The following is a 19769-nucleotide window of genomic DNA, read 5'->3' as shown; positions in this document are numbered from 1 at the left end:
AAGTTTAACTTGGGTTCATTTAGAGTACCAGAAGGAGAAGAGAGAGAGAATGGAGTAGAGGCAATATACACATACAGACGGACTGGATAGTGTGTGACGTTTATGGAGAAAAGGAACACTGACAACACACTAATCCTCAAGCTTACGTGGAGAAAAGTTGCTCAAATTAAGACACGATATAAACAGGAACATACCAACCTGGACTGTGACGTGGAGTTTGATGCTACTAGGCCTTTGATCTGGGGAACTCGTGCGCTGGGCTGTGAGGGCTAACCACAAACTATGTGGGAGTGTTGCCGTTCACCCCATCCCCTCCCTCTAGTCACCCTAGTGTGAAGAATCGTTAGCTGAGTGTAACTGTAGAACCGAAGTCAGATTTCATCCCAAATATCAAATCCTTTATCCTTTTGTCAAAATTTAAAGGAGAAAATATATGTTCAGCTTATGTTTTATTTTCTTTTTAAACACTCCTGAAAAAATTCCACTTCTATAGATTAAGAAAACTTAGGGGAAAAACATAGAAATGTCCATGACAAACTGATATTTTGATCTCACACAGGTGAGATGTAGATGATAAGATGCCCATTATAAAAATGACCTCCAAAAAAAGCGTTATGGTTTTTGCTGTTTAAAAGTAACAACACAAGTTCACTGTAGAAAAAGAGCAAAAAAGTATAAAAGAAACAAAATTGATCTTGTATGCCACCACCCAAAGATAAGCACTGTTAACATTTTGGTCTATATCTTTCTAGACTTTTCCTACATATATATTAGGATATACAACAAAGGCTTGCCTTGGGAATGGGAAATTTGGGCCAAGTAAGAAGAAGTGGGATTTTTTTTGTAGGTACTTCAGTTATTTTGGAAATAAATGTGTATAAAAGAAGGAATAGGCCTGCCCCCCCAGGCTATGTTGTGTTTTATTCATACATTGACTCACTTATTCATTCAGTAAGTGATAAGCACTTCCTATGTGCTGTGTACTGGGTTAGGGGCTGTTCATTATGTGAGCCTGGGGATTCCCCCCACATGTGGTGTTAATGGTATTACCAAAAGACGTGTGGGAGGGAGAGGGCCTGAGGCAGATGATATTTTTGTTATGTACATATGACTTCACATGGGGTGGGGCGCATATTTCGATGGACCAGAGACAGCAGGAAGGACCGGAGGGAGCGGCTCTTACCTCCTGTGTGCAAAGGCAGCGGCAGACTGGAGTCCGTTGAGCTGTTCACTTGTTAGGCTGCCTAGCTTCATGAGCTGAGGAAAGGGTTAGTTAATAGTTAAGAAAAGAATAACTACTGTTTATTAAGTGTCTGTCGTATGCCAAATAGCATACTATGCATGTATCATTTCATTTACTTCTCACATGAACTCTGTAAATTAATAACTAGCATTTATTGAGTACGTACTGTGTGACAGCTACTGTTGTAAGAGTTTACATGCACTCAGTACGTCAACTCCTCAGGACAAACCTGTGAGACAGGTCCTGTGAGGACCCCCTTTTACAGATGAGGAAATGAAGTTCAGAGAGACTTGCTCGAGATGACTGGACATGACAGACCAACGATTCCAAAGTCTCTACCGTATTTCTGCCCACAACTGTTTAATTTATTTAATTAATGAAAAATAGTGTCTCTGATTAATAAGAAACCCCATCTCTTACCAAATTCACTCCTGGAAGTTTGGGTGTCATTTCTTAGATACTTCACATCGAAGCCAGGATAAAACACACTCTTTAAATATCTGCTAAAAAAGCCCTTCATATTTTAAATTAATCTTAATTTTGTTGGAGCTGATTTCTTTTGGGAAAAGACTTCCTTCTTCAATTAATACATTTCATTCTTCTTTCCTATGTTTTTAAAGAAAAAAGTAATATTGCTGTCTCTCCATGGCCTAAATTGGGATTTCTTTGGCAACTGGTAGGCTCTACGTTTTTTAATGACTGTTTTTTTAATTGTGGTAAAATCAGAGATAAGATAAAATTTACCGTTTTAATCATTTTTAAGTGTATAGTTCAGTGGCATTTAGTACATTCACGCTGTTGTGCCACCATCACAATTCTCCATCTCTAGACCATTTTCGTCATCCCGAACTGAAATTCTGTACCCATTAAACACTAACTCCCATCCCCCAATGACTGCTGTTTTTAAAGGAGATAGATAACTATATTGAGCTTGGTTTTCTTTATTTGAATGAGCACATAATTGTTTTAGGAATATGAAGGAAAGGAATATTTGCCAGTATAATGGTAAATGCAGAACCTACTGACAAAGATATATAATTTGTAAAAATAGCTGAGTGGGCAAAATTCTGATTTTCAGTTGCCCTAGGCACTTGAGGGCACTTCTGATAATGATTTTCCTTGGGCATGTAGTTATACTGATAGAAATCACATCCACGCATAAAAAGTGAGCCTAATTATACATAACTACATACCTAAGATGCGGTTTTACATTTGTTTACATATACTTTCTGATTTACAAAAGATGAGACACTAAATTCTAACTGATCTCAAAAAAGTAGTGTGTGCCACCCTCAGAACATGAGAGTCTTATTGTGTGAATTATCCCTTTTATGTGAAGATGCTGTATCTTGCCTTTCCCTTCCCCCTTTTGGGAATTGTTTTCATGACATGAGGATTCCACAGTCTCATCCAGCCCCTGCTGTGACTCTGAGGGCAGGCAAATGCACAAAGGCTGATTTAGGGTTTAGAATGTAGTCGGTGGTGGAGCAAAACTAACTTGTCCTATTGAGAATGTCACTTCTTTACATCCTCACCTCTTTTGTACTGAGCCCAATCATTTGAGCTCAAAATAATAAAAATAAAAAGCAGCCAAAATGATTTGAATGCGAATATATGCCCCAGGCACTGTGCTAAATGTTTTACCTTTGTTACATCATTTAATCCTCAAAATCCTCTGAGATAGGATTCAAAGTCCCGTTTTACAGGTGGGAAAACTAAGGAACAGAAAGATGATGTAACTTGCCGAAGGCGCACAGTAACTCAGTAACAGACTGAGGATTGAAACCTGGGCCGTCTGGAGCCCTTGCTCCCAGCTTCTCTGTTAACACATGGGCCTGGTCCATAAATTGACAGCAGGGGTCCTTCATAACAGAGTCAAGCTTAAACCAAAAATATATACACACTTGAGCCCCTACATGGGTGAAGCGAGCAGGGGAGTCCCAGCTGAGGTCAGGCGTGGGCATGTAGGTAAAGGCTCTCCAGCCAGGGGAGGGAAGTGAGAATGACAAGGGTCAGCTCCTTTTGGCCCCGTTTGTTACCTGGTTGGTGAGAGGAGATGGGAGGAAGGGACATCACTAAGCAAATTTCCAAGGGAGTCAGGTCATTCTTTGTGCTCTCTCTCTAGTTTTGTGCCCCTTTGCCCTAGGTCTTGTGTTTGCTGCATCCTCCTTAGAACTGCTCGCCCTTGAGGGAACCACTTCTCCAGAGCGTCACTCTCTGATTTACTCTTACGTCCCCACGTCTCCATGAGCGGTATTTTTTCCTGAGCGTAACTGATTTCAGCTGATTGTTAGGGTAGCTGGGGGCTTAAATGAATGAACTCTAAGCTGAGAATGGCTCTCCCCTTCCTCATAATTCTCCCAGGAACGTAGCCAGATCTATATTTCTGAAAGAAGTTTTAATGCAAATAACTCCCCAAGTGAGGGAGACGTTTCTAGTGAGGAAGATATTGATGGATTTTGCCAGAAATTGAAGATGCTGAGCCAACTGTGTCCTGGGGATGGGTCATGATGATCCAGGAGCTTTCAGAGGGGCCTCAGAGCAGCTCCAGCCCCGGTTAGTCTCTGGCCTCCTCCACACTCAAGAGGGCCAGAAACATGGTCCTGGTTCTTGCTCACAGGGCACAGTCATGCTCATGCAACTTAAAATGAGGAGAGGGAACATTTCCTGAGAATGTTCCTAACCTCAAAGAATGTGTTTGCAGATAAATTTCATAATTTTCATGAGTTAAATTTATGTTTCAGGAATAAGAGCCTTACATCTGTAGGTGGCACCTTTGTGGATAATCTTGTGGACTGTGAGAGTTGTCCCCTCCTCGTGTGAAGAGATAGCATGCTGTGCCAGACTATGCCCCCATTCTCCGTCTACTTCTGGTCATTAAAAGCCTCTTGTATTTCCTACAGAGGTTAGCAATGTTTACTATGCTGCAAGTGAATAATTGTGCCTCAAATTAAATGAAAAATATTCTCTGATGATTTTCATACTGAAGTATAGTCTTTATTTCAAAATGGTGACATAATATTCAGCATGCCATTATAAGATAGCTCCATTTAACAATAGTGACAGTTTCCAGCTGAGTCATGGGAAGGGTTTGTTAGGATGTGTTTAAAGTTTATAAATAAAGAAATTAAAGACTGGATTTAGGATGGGGTCCTACTAGGTACCAGCTGAGGCGGCTCGAGGTATTCCTTCACTCCCCACCATGCTCTTGTCTTCTTTCTTGCCTACTTGTTACGTCACTATTACAGCATAGTATGCACTGTCCTTAGCCTGTTGTGAAAACACTGTCCCATTTGGTCAAGTGACCCCAAAACTACCACCTAGATTACACCATGACAAGAAAAAGGTGTTTTCAAGTTAAACTAATCCAATGGCAAGCAGAATTGGTTTATTTCAATTTTCTATTCTTTATTTCATTTTAATTACAGCCACTTGGAGCCAGTGACTATTTGGAACTATCAAAGAATTTTGACACGGTATTTTTACGAAACATTCCACAATTTACGCTGGCAAAGAGGACTCCAGCTCGAAGATTCATAACACTCATTGATAACTTTTATGATTTCAAGGTGAGGATGTAGTACGTCTTGTCAAGACTCAGCATTCTGGACTGTGGAGCCAGGTTGCCTGGGCTGGAATCCTGGTCCACCACTTACTTCACTTCCTGTGCCTCAGTTTCCTCACCTGCAAATCAGGAATGATAACAGTGTTTACTTCAGAGAGTTGTTGTGAGGACAAAATAAACTGATCCATGTAAAGCATTTAAAATGCTTGGCACAAGCTGAATGCTGGATAAACGCTATTAGCGGCAGTATAGTAACCCTCCCATCAGAAGACACTCTGCTGTGTTAATGATTCTGTCATCCAGCTAGACACGTCATGTGCCCTGTCCATGCTGGTGTACAACAGAATGCCTTCCCTGGATTGAGTGCTCAATAAATATTTGTTGCCTGAATAAATCATCGGACTGATAAAATAATGAATAAACAAATGGGTGAATGACTAAAGGACCCTCCTCAGTATTGGAGCTTTCTCTCCCTATGACCCAGAGACCCCAGTAACTGGCATGGTACAATTTTGTTGTTTGTTTTTTAATCTGTGTGTTTTACCGTGAGTTGCAGAGCGACGATCCATTCCTCAGAGGCAGGATAGCTGAGTGGTTAAGGGGTGGGCTGTGGGGCCAGCTGTCTACCTTGAAACCTGGCTTCACCTCCTGAGCTTCAATTGCCTTCTGTAGAGAAAGGGGATCATGATGGTACTTATCTCATACGGGTGTTGTGAGGACTAAGTGAGCATGTGAAGCACTTAGAACACTGTGTGGCATATAGCATATAGGGAGGTTTCAGGGAGGGCGAGCCACTGCACTATTAATAGGATATATCTGTAAATATACATTTTCAGTAAAAGTGTAAGTACAACTTACAATTAGAGTTAATTTAAAAATTGTTTTACTGTTAGAGACAATTTCCCTCCCTATTCCTTATACAGAAATGGATAGAGCAGTGATTCTAAAATTGAAGGGACTTTGAGGGGAGGAGGAAAGTACCAGAATCTGCTGGGAGGGAGAGGTGAGATTTCAATGCTTCATTTATTCATTCATTCATTCATTCCCTCAACAACCTTTATCATGCCCAGCACAGTGCTAAGCACTAGAAATTCAATGACAAGCAAAGCTGGATGTGGCACTTGCCTTCATGGAGCTTATAGTCTTGTGAAGGAATATTAATCAGATGTCCACACAGTTAAACGTAAAGTTGCCACTGTGGGATGATCTCTTGGAAAGAGAGAAAGGAGTTTGCTGGGAGAGTAAACTGATCTTTGTGTGTGTGGGGGCGGGGAGCATGTGGAAGTCCTGCTCAGGACCACCTGCATCAGAATCATTTGGGCTATTTAAGATCTGGATTCCAGAGCCCACCCCACCCCCAGCCCAGCAAATGAGGCCTAATCCTCGGGGATGGGGTCTGGAACCTGCATGTTCACAAGCTCCTCAAGTGCTTTTCATAGACGCTGAGAAGTGAGGGCTGAACTCCATGTGCAGGGTGGAAAGGGTTGCTGGGGTGAGGACTTTGCAGCAAAGGCCCTGTGATGGACCGGAGCATGAAGGGCAGGCAGTGTGGCTCTGGGGCAGCACTGACGGGAGCCTGCCTTAGTGAGTGACATCAAAGTCTGCTGCAGACTCCCATAGGTCTGACGTGGGTGTGAGCAGGGAGTTAGGAGAGGAAGGAAGCTGAGAACACCAGAGCACACCAACTCCTATCACTTGTCTCCTCTGGGTCACTCATCCGGAGACTCTGTTCTGAAATAATCATGTGGGGTCCAGAATAAAGGGAGTGAGCGTGAAGGTGGCACTCTGTTCAGAGGGCTAGTGCTTCAGGAAGAAAGTGGGACAGGGGCATTACTAGGTTGTTCTTAGAGTGGAGGATTGATTGACTCTTATTTTTTTATATTTCAGCTAGGAAGACCTTACAGAAAGCTTGTGGTCCCAATCCCTCAGTCCCACCCCCTAATCCTACCTCACCCCCAGTCCCACCCCCTAATCATACCTCACCCCCACCCTTTCACTTCTTAAATAAAGGAAAAATGATTTGTGTGGCAATATGATGGAATACCAGCACCACTCTCCTAACATTTGCGTCTCCTAACATTTAACTAAATCACACATTTGAAGTTTATATTCTTTTTAAAGAATAGTTGAAATTATCTTATTTCATAAATTGAGAGCATTAAACAGACATTATTATAGAATGTATTCATGGAAATTTGTGAAATAAGGGTATTCCCATCAAAATAATGAAAAAAGTGTCATTTGTGATTAAAAGAATTTATAAGAAGAGGTAGAGGGCCATTTAGATACAGAAAAACTAGCCCCAAATGTCTGTACATTACAGTATTGGCATGCTTATTTAAGTAATGATTTTAAAAAGATAGCTGTGAATCTTGAAAACAAATTCAGGGTGCTTTAAATGTCAAGAAGAGTATATTTTGTATTTAAACTAGTGGACATAAAGTTTATAAAAATACAAAAGCTGTTTCCAGTATATGATCACATATGCACACTCATCCAAACACTTATGTAATCAAGAAATATTAATGTAAAGCTTAGTCTTTTTGAAGGCTGTGTTGGCAGGATGCTGGTATAAATGTAGGTTCTAGAAACTCAGAGTGTCATAGAGTAGCACTGCACAAACTCAGCAGTCATCTATGCAGTAAAGTGGTGACCTCTTCACAGTGCATCTGGGGAACATCTTTGATGCACAGAGACGGGCTCCAAACAGCCAGGTGTAAATGTCAACCTCGGGGTGTAATGGAAAGACCTGGGACTTAGAACCAGAAGATGTGGGCTGGCATCACAAGCTGAGACCTCTCCAAGCCTGAAGTTGCTAATAAAACCTTTCACAGGATGTTGTAAGCTGTGCGGAAATATTTCGAAAAGTACTATGCAGTTTAAAAGTACGACTTTAAAGACACACAAACTATTAGAAAAAAATGTGAACATTTTAAAAGCAAAAATCTGAGCTCCCTGTTATGACGAGCAGAGTTATATTTTATGAGAGATTTGTTCTTACCTTATACTTGTGAAATGTAAAGAGTAATACCATTTACTCATTTTTCTCTGTTTCAGGTGCGCATAATTTGCTCTGCGTCGACTCCTATATCAAGCTTATTTCTGCATCAACATCATGACAGTGAGTTGGAGCACAGCAGAATACTGATGGATGATTTGGGGCTGAGCCAGGTAGGCGATATTAACATAATCTCTTTTTATTATAAAACAGCTTAATTGTTGTTGGTTTGATACAAGGCTACATTTTGAAGAAGGAATGCAGTATATATTTAACCATTGATTTGCTGCGTTCTTCTAAAACTGTATAGCAGACTTATTCTCAATGTCACTAATTAAAGAGAATTACAGCCTTAGAGTGGAAGGAATCTTCATGATCATTTTTGCATATGACAAAAACAAAGTCCAGAGAGGTGGACTAGTGGGCTCGTGGTCACACCACTGACTAATGGCAGGCCAGAGCTGGATACCAGGGCACCTGTGTCTGGTTCTGGGCTCATTCTGCTGCACCGTGCTGCCTTTCCTGGATATTCTTCTTCCTGTCTGCTGGGTTTGCAGAGTGCACAGTATAGTATCCAAGCATGCGGGCTGGCTGTGCCAGGACCAAGGAGTGCCTGGCAAGGCCCTTGGCTTAAAAAGAAATGCATGATTCATCTCCCAAACGCCATTCTGTGAATATTTATGGAGCACCTGTGGGTGCCAGGCTCCAGGGACACTCTTAGGGAACCAACCAATGCTGGGCCCATTCTCCTGGAGCTTGGGGTCTGGTGATTCACCCCAGGCCAAGCAGGAGTGACTTTACATTTCCTTCCTCTGTCAGGACGTTACAGGTAGATTTCTCAAATGTAGACAATGGAAATACTAGTTAAAATTTTGAAACTATCTATAAAAACTCACCCTCAGAATGAGGGGACCCCCATTCTTTCAATGGGGTGTAATGCCGTTTGGAATGAGGAAACAGTTTCTTATTGACCTGAGTAGAAATTATGCATTCTCAGGAGTTTGGGAAAATGAGGCCAATAATCCTTTAAAAAGTGAACTTTCAAAATATGATTACTTAAACCTACATGTAGAAATAAGTAGCTGCTTATAAACCCAGTGGTGGGACCTTTTGAAATGGTGGTTTCTCAAAGAGCAATACTTTCATTCAAGTAATGCCTCTGACAGCTTGAGAGGATCCCCTTGAGGCGCTACGTCACTGCTGTTTCTAAAGTCCTTTAAATCATTCGCTCTTAAATGTGTCTCCCTAGGATGGGCTCAGATACAGGGTAGAGTGAGCTCAGCCCTCGGGGCTCATAATATATAAAGAAATCAGGGCATGCCACCACAGGGTCATACGGGGTTACTGTGGGTTAGTGGGCAACACAAACTTAGGAGTCCAGAACTTTTCTCTTGAAAAAGGGTAATAGCAGACCTCTAAGGAAAGAGACAAAAATTCAATGCCCACTTACTGGCCACAAGCCCACGTTAGTATCATCAATTCTAGGCTGTTTCCTGACCTCACAGAGGGCTCCCCCCTTAGCCCTAGATGGGCGGATCGAGTGTCCGAGCAGCTCAAGACCAGAAGCAGCACTGGCCTTCCAAAGTCAGCTCCCAGGCACAGTCTCCAGGCCACACCGAAGACCTCTCAGTCACCCATGTGGAGAAGGCCCTTCAGAGTTTATGCCCAGGGCCTCCCCTCGGGACGGTGGCGCTGTCTGTGAAGCTTCAGAGGAGGGCGCCAGCCTCCTCCTAACTTGGCAGAACTACTGTTTTTCTGTTACTTGTTTCTGGCATGCATTTTTGGAGAAAGAATCCCTTTTCTGTCTGGAATGTCTTTCCTTTAGATTTTGCAGAGAACTTTCATCTGAGGAAAAATTTTCATATTTGGGTTTTGGGGTGTTGTTTCAGCTTTAATTTTTCTTTTAAGGTTTTCTCTATTGTTTTCTCCCTGGGAATTTGTTCTGTTTATTGATTGTTGGTTTAAAATACTTGATTCTCTAGTCAAATTTAAGAGATTGTATATGAAGAAAATTGTAGAACATTTTATTATCTAAACAGATTTACCTAACAAGTTTTTTAAAACCTGTGCTTAGTTCTGTAAGTTTTTATTTTTGGTGGTTTTAATTGGTGCTGGTTGCTGTTTTGTTTTGCTTTGTTTTTTGGTAACCAGGAGTCCGTGGAAGGACTCTCCATGTTCACCGGAGAAGAGGAAATCTTTGCATTTCAGCGCACAATTTCCCGACTCACAGAAATGCAGACGGAACAGTACTGGAACGAAGGGGACAGAAACAAGAAGTAACCGTCACTTTCGCCTGAGGAAAACTCTGGACAAGTGATTACTGCGGGAGAACTCTTTATTATGAGACTTGAAGGAATCATTTTCTCATCATTAATTATGCACTTTGTCCTCTGGACCATTTTTATTTAAAATTGCTTTCAAAGATCTAGTGGATTAGTAAGTTAAAGCCCTTTTTATAGGTCTAATTTTTGCCATTTATTTGGCCTATTTCTGTACCACAAAATTAAAATCTGCACCTCTGAAGATTAACGTAGGACCAGACATTTTGGCTTCATGTCAAGCCATCTGAATGAACCTTGAATACACACACACACACACACACACACGGTAAATGCAGGGTGTCTGGATGTCTCTGAGCTTTGGTTACCTGGTAGCCAAACGATAGAAACACATCTTTTATGAGGGGTTGGGGGAACCCTCATTTCAATTCAAAGCAAAGAAAGCTTTCTGATCTTATTATAAACAAAAGAGAATAACATTTTAGAATATGGGCTCGTAACATGGATTTTGGGGGGCTACAAATTATACTAAATCTCCCCGACCTTCAGGTTTCCTCATAACAGAGAGTGTTTTTTACCCTGACATCAAGCTTGGCAGGCAGGACCTGATCTCCAGCGGCCACAGAGTTGCCTGAAAAACTCGAAGATTATGACACCATAGAAAAAGGAGCAAGGGTGTTAAATGCCAACCGACAGGCAGATCCCCCAACCCTGACAGCCAGTAGGAGGATGGATCCAGGAATGGGGAGCAGTGGGAGTGTCAGGAGGGGCAGAGTCCTGGACACGGCATGCAGCAGAGCGCACTCCTGCTCGTCGGAGGCCAGCAGGACCCCAGTGGCCCGCAGGCTCCTTCCCACCACTCATACGTGTTTGCTGTAGCTTCAGACTGCCTCTCTCCATCTTTGCTGCTGCGTCTGTGGTGAGACGGACCTCACAGTAAACAGGAAAGTACCCTCGATGAACCTGCTTATGTAAAATCCGACCTGTCCTCGCTGAGGGCATTCCGTGATTCATCCAAGTACAACCTGACTTTGCTAACTGTTGTCACACAAGGGGTCTGGGTTGAGGCTGTTACGAGAGTCCAAATCCCTCTTCAAGGAAAAAAGAGAAAAGAAAAAAATGTGAAATCCACGAAGTCGTGTAAAAATCAGATATTTTTGGGGGGTAAGCACAGGTGAGTCAGTTCAAATAAATGATGACGATTGTCAACATACGTAAGCACTTTGAACCTATTTAATTTATCAGGTTATAGTGTATCCACATTAGTCTATGTTGGACATTAACCTAAGTCCAGCAGATGGATGGATCGGGTACCTAAGTACAGAGAAAAGTTTAAGTGAAGGCTTCTGAAAATTAAATGTGATTTAAAAATATTTTTATTGAAGTGAAACAGTGAGTTCAAAAAGAGATTAATAGGGAGAAAGGATAGAAAATAACCACTGTGTGCCAAATTTATTGCTAGACATTTATATGATCCCAGCTAAAAAATTAATCTTAGAGTTAATGTAGTCATCCCTGTTTATAGATAAGGAAACCAAGGAAAAATTAAGTAGCTTGACCTGAGATTCTCAGTTAACTACAAAATTCATGCACTAGGTTTTGTACCACACCACTTCTTTAAACAAAGAGATCATTTTTAATATTGATTTTTTTTAAACCCAGTGAAGATAAATTTACAAGAAAACCATTGCTTTGACCTCAATAAATATAAAATGTTTAACTTTATTTTTTTAATCATAGCTTTTTGCTTTTCACATTTTTTTTGGCAATTATGCTGCATTTAATATAAAGATACTGTGAAGAGATGGACAGACAGACAGATGGGCAGCCCACCTGAGAGACAGAGGAACTGTCCCTGCGTGTATGGGTGGGTGTGAAGTAGGCCCCCGCTCAAGTTCTGTTGTAAAAGTTTGTTTGAAGTCAGGTATTTGGAACTAGAATTTCATTTTTCCATAGAAAAATAATGTGTTAGTTAAGGCCCTGGCTCAAAGCACAGAAGCCTATGGAATTCTCAGTGTAGCCGCCTTATAATTTTGGTACCAAAGAACTGAAACTTGTTAAAATGTTGTTTCTTTGTGGAGAACTGTGGTTCAGGTTCCTCCTGAGTGCCTGGATCAGGCCCCCGCTTCTGCCCCAGCCCCTACGCCCCACCCCCTTCCAGGGCCTGGTGGGCTAGGCTGTAGTGGAGGGGCTTTCTGAGCTGGGAGGGGTGAGGTGGGGGGGATAGACTGCAGGGGGTTGACATATTGGCCCAGGTACCAGCGGGGGGGAGGAGGGAGTTTCATGGTAGCCGGAAATGGTATAGCTTTATCCCCAGCTCCTCTCCACAAAGTCTGTTTCATAAAACAGCCTGCAAGAAAATGAAACAAGGGTCTTAAAGAATAGCTGCTACTGGGAAACAATATGGCGGTTCTACTGAAAGAAAATTAATGCCAAAGTGAGACAAGAGAAACGACCCCTAGATTGGAAAGCAATATTTCAGTTTGGTGTTTCTCTTCCGAGTCCTGCCCCTGGCAGTTCTTGGCATTCCCATCTTTCTCCCTGGGCTTGTGTGAAATCTCTTGGTGCAAATGCTCTCTTCTTGAAAGTTTTAAATTTATACTTGAAGCTGGAGGTTTAAGCTGAGTGTTGCTGTGGAACATGCCCAGTCACCTAGAAACTCAGACGGAGGACGTCTTTATAGCCGGGGAAATGCCAAGGGCACCCTCCAAAATGATCGCTAATTCCCAAACTCAGAAGAAACCAAGCGGAAAAAAAGGAAAACTGTTCTTAAAAAAGAGAGAAAGGCACATCTGATCACTGCATTATTCTTGTATTTCTCTAGGCCGTGGATAGGCTTATTTGCCAGCATCAGTAATAATGAAAAGAAAAACATTGTGGATTAAAGAATTTTTAACCTATTTCGCATGTTTATAAGGCCCAAAAGACTGTAGTACCATTCTAATCAAATTTATGCATTTTCAGTGGGATTTCAAATTTTAGTCATAAGGCAATACTTTAATCTTCCTGAAGTGTATTTCCTGTACCTACAAGTATGCAAATAATATAATTTAAAAATTACTTGAAATTTGGAAAAAAAAGTAAGATTTCACTTGTAAATACATAAATGGATATGATCGTATCCATTTATTTATTTAACATGATTTAAGAAATGCATAGTGCTTACTGTGTGCTGGGTGTGGTTGTAAGTGCTTTATCAATAAATTCTCTTGATCCTCGTACCAATCCTGTGAGGTTGGTACTGTTACCTCCATTTCACAGACGGGGAAGCTGAGGCACAGGAAATAGTGCTAAAACATACTGAATTGCTAAGATGCACATTGGAGTCAGTAAAATGATCAAAATACTAATTAATTAAACTTTCCATGGAACTGCTTCTGTCCCGAATACAGTCTCCTATGCCAAGTAACGTGAACCTACACTTGCAGCCCCTTCATCTGGGATAAAAACACCTAGAGGGTTTGGGGTCCTGGGGCCCTGACATTGGAATCTGTCCATCAGTAAGTTTGTCAGTGATCTTGTAAATGATCTTCAAATGACCCGCTAAGCTCATCAGACATCACTTGGTAGTAGAAAGAGATTTTCCTTGGAGACGAGTTTGCAGCTTTTTCTTAAGGCAGAATTAAGGTTTGTTTTTCCCATTGATTTAGCAGTTCGTTTTTATGGAACAGAAAACTAAAAATAATAAGATCTGTCCTCTTGTTGAGTGTCTGCTGACTCTATACAGCTTTGCACTAGAAACTTCGCTTCTGTTACCTCAGCTGGTCACTCAGCCCAGTCAAACATGTCTGCTGACCTGTTGTCTGTGACAGCATGAGACTCAGAGGACATCTGTGCATCCTTCTCCCTTGCTCAGGAAGTCTCCCAGAGGTTGTCCTGAGAAGTTTCCTCTTTTCGGGTCCCAAGCGGGTGACTGCTGATCCCTCTGATGCACGTGCTCTTCTCATCCGAGTACAGCGGGAAGGGCTCAAGATCTGGTTCTGCCAACTTTTGCTTTGTGACCTTCAACTAGTGCTCTGAGCCTCAGTTTTCTCATCTGTAAATGAGAACTTTAATACCCACTCATAGAGTTATTCTAAGGCTAGTTGGTGAAAAACACTTTGTAAATGGTAAAGGATTGAATGAATATTAGTGGTTATTGGTCCTAAAGATTATGATCTTAAAGCAAAACGAACACCTACTCTGCTTTGCATCACAGCCCCATGAGGAATGCACATCAGTAGACAACACATCCCAACCCAGCACAGTTTCTAGCAGAAGGGAAAAGATACACATTAAATGGCTCGACACCAAGGGCATAGAATTCTGGCTTAACGAGGTGCTGTGAAGATTGTTAAATTCAAACCCATTCTTTCAGGATTAATAGAGAAAACGCATTGTTGCCCATTTGGCGAACATCATATTTCCCAGAAAGAGTGCACCATCTTGTGGTCAAAGGGATGAACTGACAGAAAAAAAAGTCCAAGAATCCCACAGGGTTGGAGCACAGTGCTTCTCAAAGCTGCGCGTTCCCAGGCCTTGGTCCCACCCCTGGAGAGTCTGACGGAAGTGGTCAGGTGTGGGGCTCAGGGTCAGTAGCCATTAATGCTCCCCAAGGGATTCTGACATGCAGCCAAGCTTGATAACCGCCCATCAGGAGCTCTTGCTGGTGACCGCACAGCCAGAAAGAGCGTAGAGTGGGGCCTACAGCTGGGTCTCCTGACTCTGCACCAGGGCCTTGCCCAGAGAGCATAGGCTGCTGCTGTGACACTCGGGCGTCCTGGAACCCAGGTCACCCACACACCAAAGCATCTCCAGGGCCTCCCGGCTGCCTCCCAGTACCTGCTCCTCCCTTCCTTCCTCTGCTTTTCCCCCTCCCCTAGTTCTGCCTTTCTCCTCCACCCCCGCTGACAACAGAACAGCTAACCCAGCGGTGCTTCCTGCTTTACACAGCACTTGCTCCTGCCCTGTCATTCCATCCACGGCAGTCCTCGGAGGGGAGCGTGGTTATCCCTCCTGCCTGTGAGGACACGGAGGCCCCAGGTGACAGATCTGGGAAACGCAGGGCTAGACCCAGATGCTGTGCTCTGTGGCCTCGTCTGCCATGGGAGTAATAATAATAGCCCCCGTTTATTGAGTCCTTGAGGACCTTGAAGGCTGGGATAGGAAAGATGTGGGTGGAGAGGTGTGCATGAGGGGCTTGTTCCTCACGGCGCCGTGTGTGATGGCCAAGAACTGGAATCTCGGTGGTTGGCAAAACTCTGAACTACCAATTGGCACCACAACTCTGTAAAAGGAGGTATTATCGCCACTAGTCCTTTTGTTTAATGAGAAAACTGAGTGTCAAAGAGATGGGCTAATTGGAGGCCACCTGGGAGTCCATCATTGGGCGACGGCTAAGAAGGGGGACTCTGCCTGCAGGGGAGTCCTCGGCAGCAGTCGGAAGCAGTGAGCTGGATTTCTGTATGGCGTCATGGACAAAGCTGAAAACCATGCTGAGGGAAAATTAGATCCACTACCGTTCATATAAGTCTGGAAACCCACACATAAAATAACACTCAGTATTTTTGTAGGGCACCCAAAATCCAACTATGTCTCTGGAAGATAGATTGGAGGGAAACAGCACACACTAGAGCGGACGCTTTTGGGAGGAAGGGAATGAGATTGAGTATGGTGGATGAGAGAGGAAAAATAAACCAAAGGGCAGCCTTGCATGGACAAATGAGGCCAACGTGTCATAAACTGAGGAGTAGGATCAACATACTTTGATGCACCAGAGGCCCCTAAAAAGAGAGAAGAGTGGCAACTATTTGGAACAAGCCTTTGAAGGAAAGTGATGGGGGTGGGGGGCTCCGCTAGGCATGACTGAGGCAGCCCTGAAGGCCCAGCTGGGGGAGGCAGCATGGGTGCTAAAGGAACCAGTTGGCACAGTCACTGGACTTTCTCCAGCACACGGGGACTCCAGGGAGCTGCAAAGACCACGGACATTTTTGGAATTGGCAATGAGGGTTTGTAAGTCTCTGCAGGAATGGGAAAGGAGGTGCTGGAGAGAGACCGGTGAGGCCTGAAAAGCTGGGATGTCAGAGCACTGCAGCAGAGCTGGGGCGGGGAGCGGAGGGGGGAAAGGAGAGAATAACCCCCTACGTGGTCAGAGAAGGGGAGTCAGGGACTTGAAGAAGGTAAGGAGTTTGATAGCACTTATCAAATGTCTCAGGACTACTTTCCACTCTTAAGTGATTGCAGACTCCAAAGAGCTTTTATTTGTGTGGAATGTGTGTGTGTGTGTTTAACCATATTAGAAATTAAAATTGGGAAATTAAATATTTAATTCATTTAAAAATAATAAGCTCATTACATATCATTATACATAAATATCATTATAAAAATACCTATATTTTCCAAGACAATTTAGTGAGAAGAGTGGTATTGTTTTAAATTTTTGCAAATGTCTGGCTTAATAGAATATAGCTAAATTCTCATATCTGCTCATGCACTCAGTCTGTTGGAATGTCACACATCATGTAGCTTCTGGAAAAGTCAACTGTATATTTATAAGAGAACAAGAGTAAGAGAAGTAAATAGTGTCTCTATTTTTTTTTTTTTTAAAGATTGGCACCTGGGCTAGCAACTATTGCCAATCTTCCTTTTTTTTTTTAAGGATTGGCACCTGGGCTAACAACTGTTGCCAATCTTTTTTTTTTTTTTTTCTGCTTTATTTCCCAAACCCCCCAGACATAATTGTATATCTTAGTTGCAGGTCCTTCTAGTTGTGGGATGTGGGACGCCGCCTCAACGTGGCCTGATGAGCGGTGCCGTGTCCGCACCCAGGATCCGAACCCTGGGCTGCCGCAGCAGAGCGCACGAACTTAACCACTCGGCCACGGAGCCTGCCCCGTGTCTTAGTATTTGAAAAATAGTTTTGACCTCATGGACCCACTGAAAGAGTCTCTGGACCACACTTTGACAAGGTTGAATTCGTTGCTAATGGGATAAAGGATTCCAGTGAAGCCACTGGAGCCCAGTGTTAAGAGCTGCTGTGGAGAACCGGATGGGGAGAGGGCGCTGAGCATGAGCAGGGAGCAGGGTGGAGCATGGGGTAGGGATGGGAATTTGAGCACAGGAGAAGATGGTGGCCAGTCTACCTATGGAAATGTCTCCTCTTGGACAACCCTGACTTCCTGATCACCCTCATTATCTCCTGCTGCTCTGAAGCATTTAGCACTTTGCCACCCCAGCCCCACAATTGCCACTCCCTCCTGGTTCTCCTCCTGCTCCTTACCTCCTTCTCTGAATACTTCTGGCCTCTTTTCCTTTTCTACCCCCTAAGTTCTTTCTTGGACCCATTAAAAATGGTAATTATAAAAACAACACCCAATATTATACAAAGTGCTTTCACACACATCATCTTCTTCCCATTCTTTTCTTGATTTCCACAGCTACAAATACCAGTCAAAGCCGAAAATCCCCAAACATGTGTTTCCATTCTTGACTCCCCCAGTCTCCTGTTCTGCACTTCCAACTGCCTGTTGGAGCTCTCCTCTTGAATGTTCTTGAAATTCATGTCTAAAATGGTACTGATCTCAACCCAGTCTTCCAAGCCTTCAGTATCTTCTTGAAATGATATTGTCCCAGGCACTTGGGCAGCTGCAATAGTCTATGAATTGACAAGAGCCAGTGATGTTGGGAACAGAAAAGGAGGGATGGACATTAGAATCATCTTGATGCATGATCGAGAAACTGGTCAAGTGGGTATTAGTGCAGGACAGGACTTGGTGGATAGATAGTTGTTAGAATGAGCGGCAAATTCCACAATCCGAAGATAGAAGCAGTTTGAGCAAACATGATCCCACACTTTTGGCCTGTCCTGAGTGTTTCTACAGTAACCGAATCAGGTCTGGAGTCTCCCCAGTCCGCAGTATCCACCTTGGGGCTTACAGAACGAGGGAGTGCGGTAGATAGGTGATCATTCTCGTTCCTTTTGTTCAGTCTTTCATTTATTGATTAACCGGTGTTTAAGAGCTTCTTATGATGAGACACTTTGCTAGATGCTATGTGGGATATAGTGATGTAAATGCTTTAAAAACAGTGCTTATTTCGATGGGAGAATCTATATGTTGATTATATTGTTTCTTAAGGAAAGCTCGCCAATTTAAATCAAAATAAAAACTGGAATCTCCAAGACTGATATAAGAATGAGACTCTCCTTACTGGAGGTGCCAACCTTGTCTGGAATATTTGGCCCTCCCCTGCTCCTAATATCACCTTCTGTATAGTCTGGCACAGGCAAGGATGAGCCATACTTGTTGAGTTTCCCCGAATCTTAGCTAAGACAAAGACTTCATTCATGTTTGGGGGATACAGACAACAAACTCAGAAAATACTTGGGATCTAGATTATCTGGCTAATATTTAATTTGTAGCATGCCTCTCCCCTTTGTTTCAGCTCCCCCTCCACATTCCAGACACCACCTCTGTCCCCTACCACAAAGGGGTACCACTCTCATAGGCACAAAGAGAGCTCCAAGAGCTTCCCTCGGAAGAGCAAGGTCCAAAAAGCATCCCCCTCTCCAGCTAGGGTACAGAATTATTAGAGCTCGCCCAGTTCCAGTCGTCTCCTTCCCAAGCTTACGGGAGGATCAGTGTTCCCGGCCTTTGGCGTTAGGCCAGGCCATGTGTCTAGTTCTGAGCAATTGGTTGTGTGCAGAAGTGATGTGACGTGTCACTTCCAAGGTGAAGCGCTTATTAGCTGATTTGAGATTTCGATCTCTCTTCTCTTGCCATGGAAAACTGGAAATATCCTGTTGAGACATAAAAGTAGCCTAGAATGGTAAGCTACCACTTGAAAATGCATCATGAATGTTGCATGAACAAGAAATAAAATTACATTTTGATAAGCCATGAAGATTTTTGGTGGTGTTTGTTACTGCATCATAATCTAGTCTATCTTGACTATATACCAGCTAGCCCCTAGGCCATTTCTGTTTCTCGTCTGAGGACCTGACTCTCCCCTGAGGACTGACACTAAGAATGGCTTCTCACTTCAGCTTCATGTCCAGATCCACGTGGTGTGACCCTGGGAGAGCTGAGCAATATCAGCTCATCTCTGTATCCGCCCAAACCCCAGTATCCGTGCATACGCTCTGACCGTCCCCATCAGCCCCACTGCATCCCTTAACTCTAAATGCTTTCTTACTTCGTTTTTGCGTTCTTGGTCACAGAGAAAATATTAGGTGGACAGGTTTAAATTTATTCTAAGACTTTAAACCCATCCTCGCTAGCTCTCAGGTGGCCAAGAAAGCTGCTTCAAATTATCTAATGATTGGTGTTCAGACACAGTTGTTTAAAACTTTCAGTAGCTGCCAGTTATAAAAACCATCCACTCAAGTATAAAGTCTGCACCCAGAGAGAACCTTTGTCAGAGACGAAATGAATCCAACCAGAGAAGAAAAAACAGGGCCTGAAATCAGGCAGCCCTGGAGCACATGCCTATCCTGGCTCAGGAATCTGGTCACTTCACTCTGCAGTGGGGGAGGGATCCAGAGGCACCTGAGAGGGCCCCGGGGGCAAGAGCAGAGCACCGGTGAGGAGTCAGGAGTGTATTTGAGACCCTGTGCTGCTACTAACCATACATAACCTTGGGCGTATGACCTTGGGTAAGTCACTTAACATTACTCTTTGGGCCTCATCTGTGAAGTTTGTTCTGTGA

At 43.2% G+C, this 19769-nt stretch overlaps 1 protein-coding gene across 2 annotated transcripts in view; it reads left to right on the top strand.

Annotated features, from left to right (window-relative positions):
• The window catches only part of AFG1L (AFG1 like ATPase), a 194708-nt gene extending 183416 nt beyond the window's left edge, over positions 1-11292 (top strand). The window contains exons 11-13 of one of the 2 annotated variants that reach the window (XM_046674357.1): positions 4672-4812; positions 7866-7979; positions 9958-11292. In XM_046674357.1, the coding sequence (XP_046530313.1) occupies positions 4672-4812; positions 7866-7979; positions 9958-10086 (384 nt within the window). In that variant the 3' untranslated portion in view covers positions 10087-11292. The remainder of the gene's footprint in view (positions 1-4671; positions 4813-7865; positions 7980-9957) is intronic. The other variant, XM_046674358.1, reaches the window with a different exon arrangement.
• The last annotated feature ends 8477 nt before the right edge of the window (positions 11293-19769 follow it).

Source organism: Equus quagga, chromosome 11, assembly GCF_021613505.1.
Source record: "Equus quagga isolate Etosha38 chromosome 11, UCLA_HA_Equagga_1.0, whole genome shotgun sequence".
NCBI classification, from domain to species: Eukaryota; Metazoa; Chordata; class Mammalia; order Perissodactyla; family Equidae; genus Equus; species Equus quagga.
The sequence above is the reverse complement of the archived record's forward strand: the minus strand, read 5'-3'. Positions and strand labels throughout refer to the sequence as shown.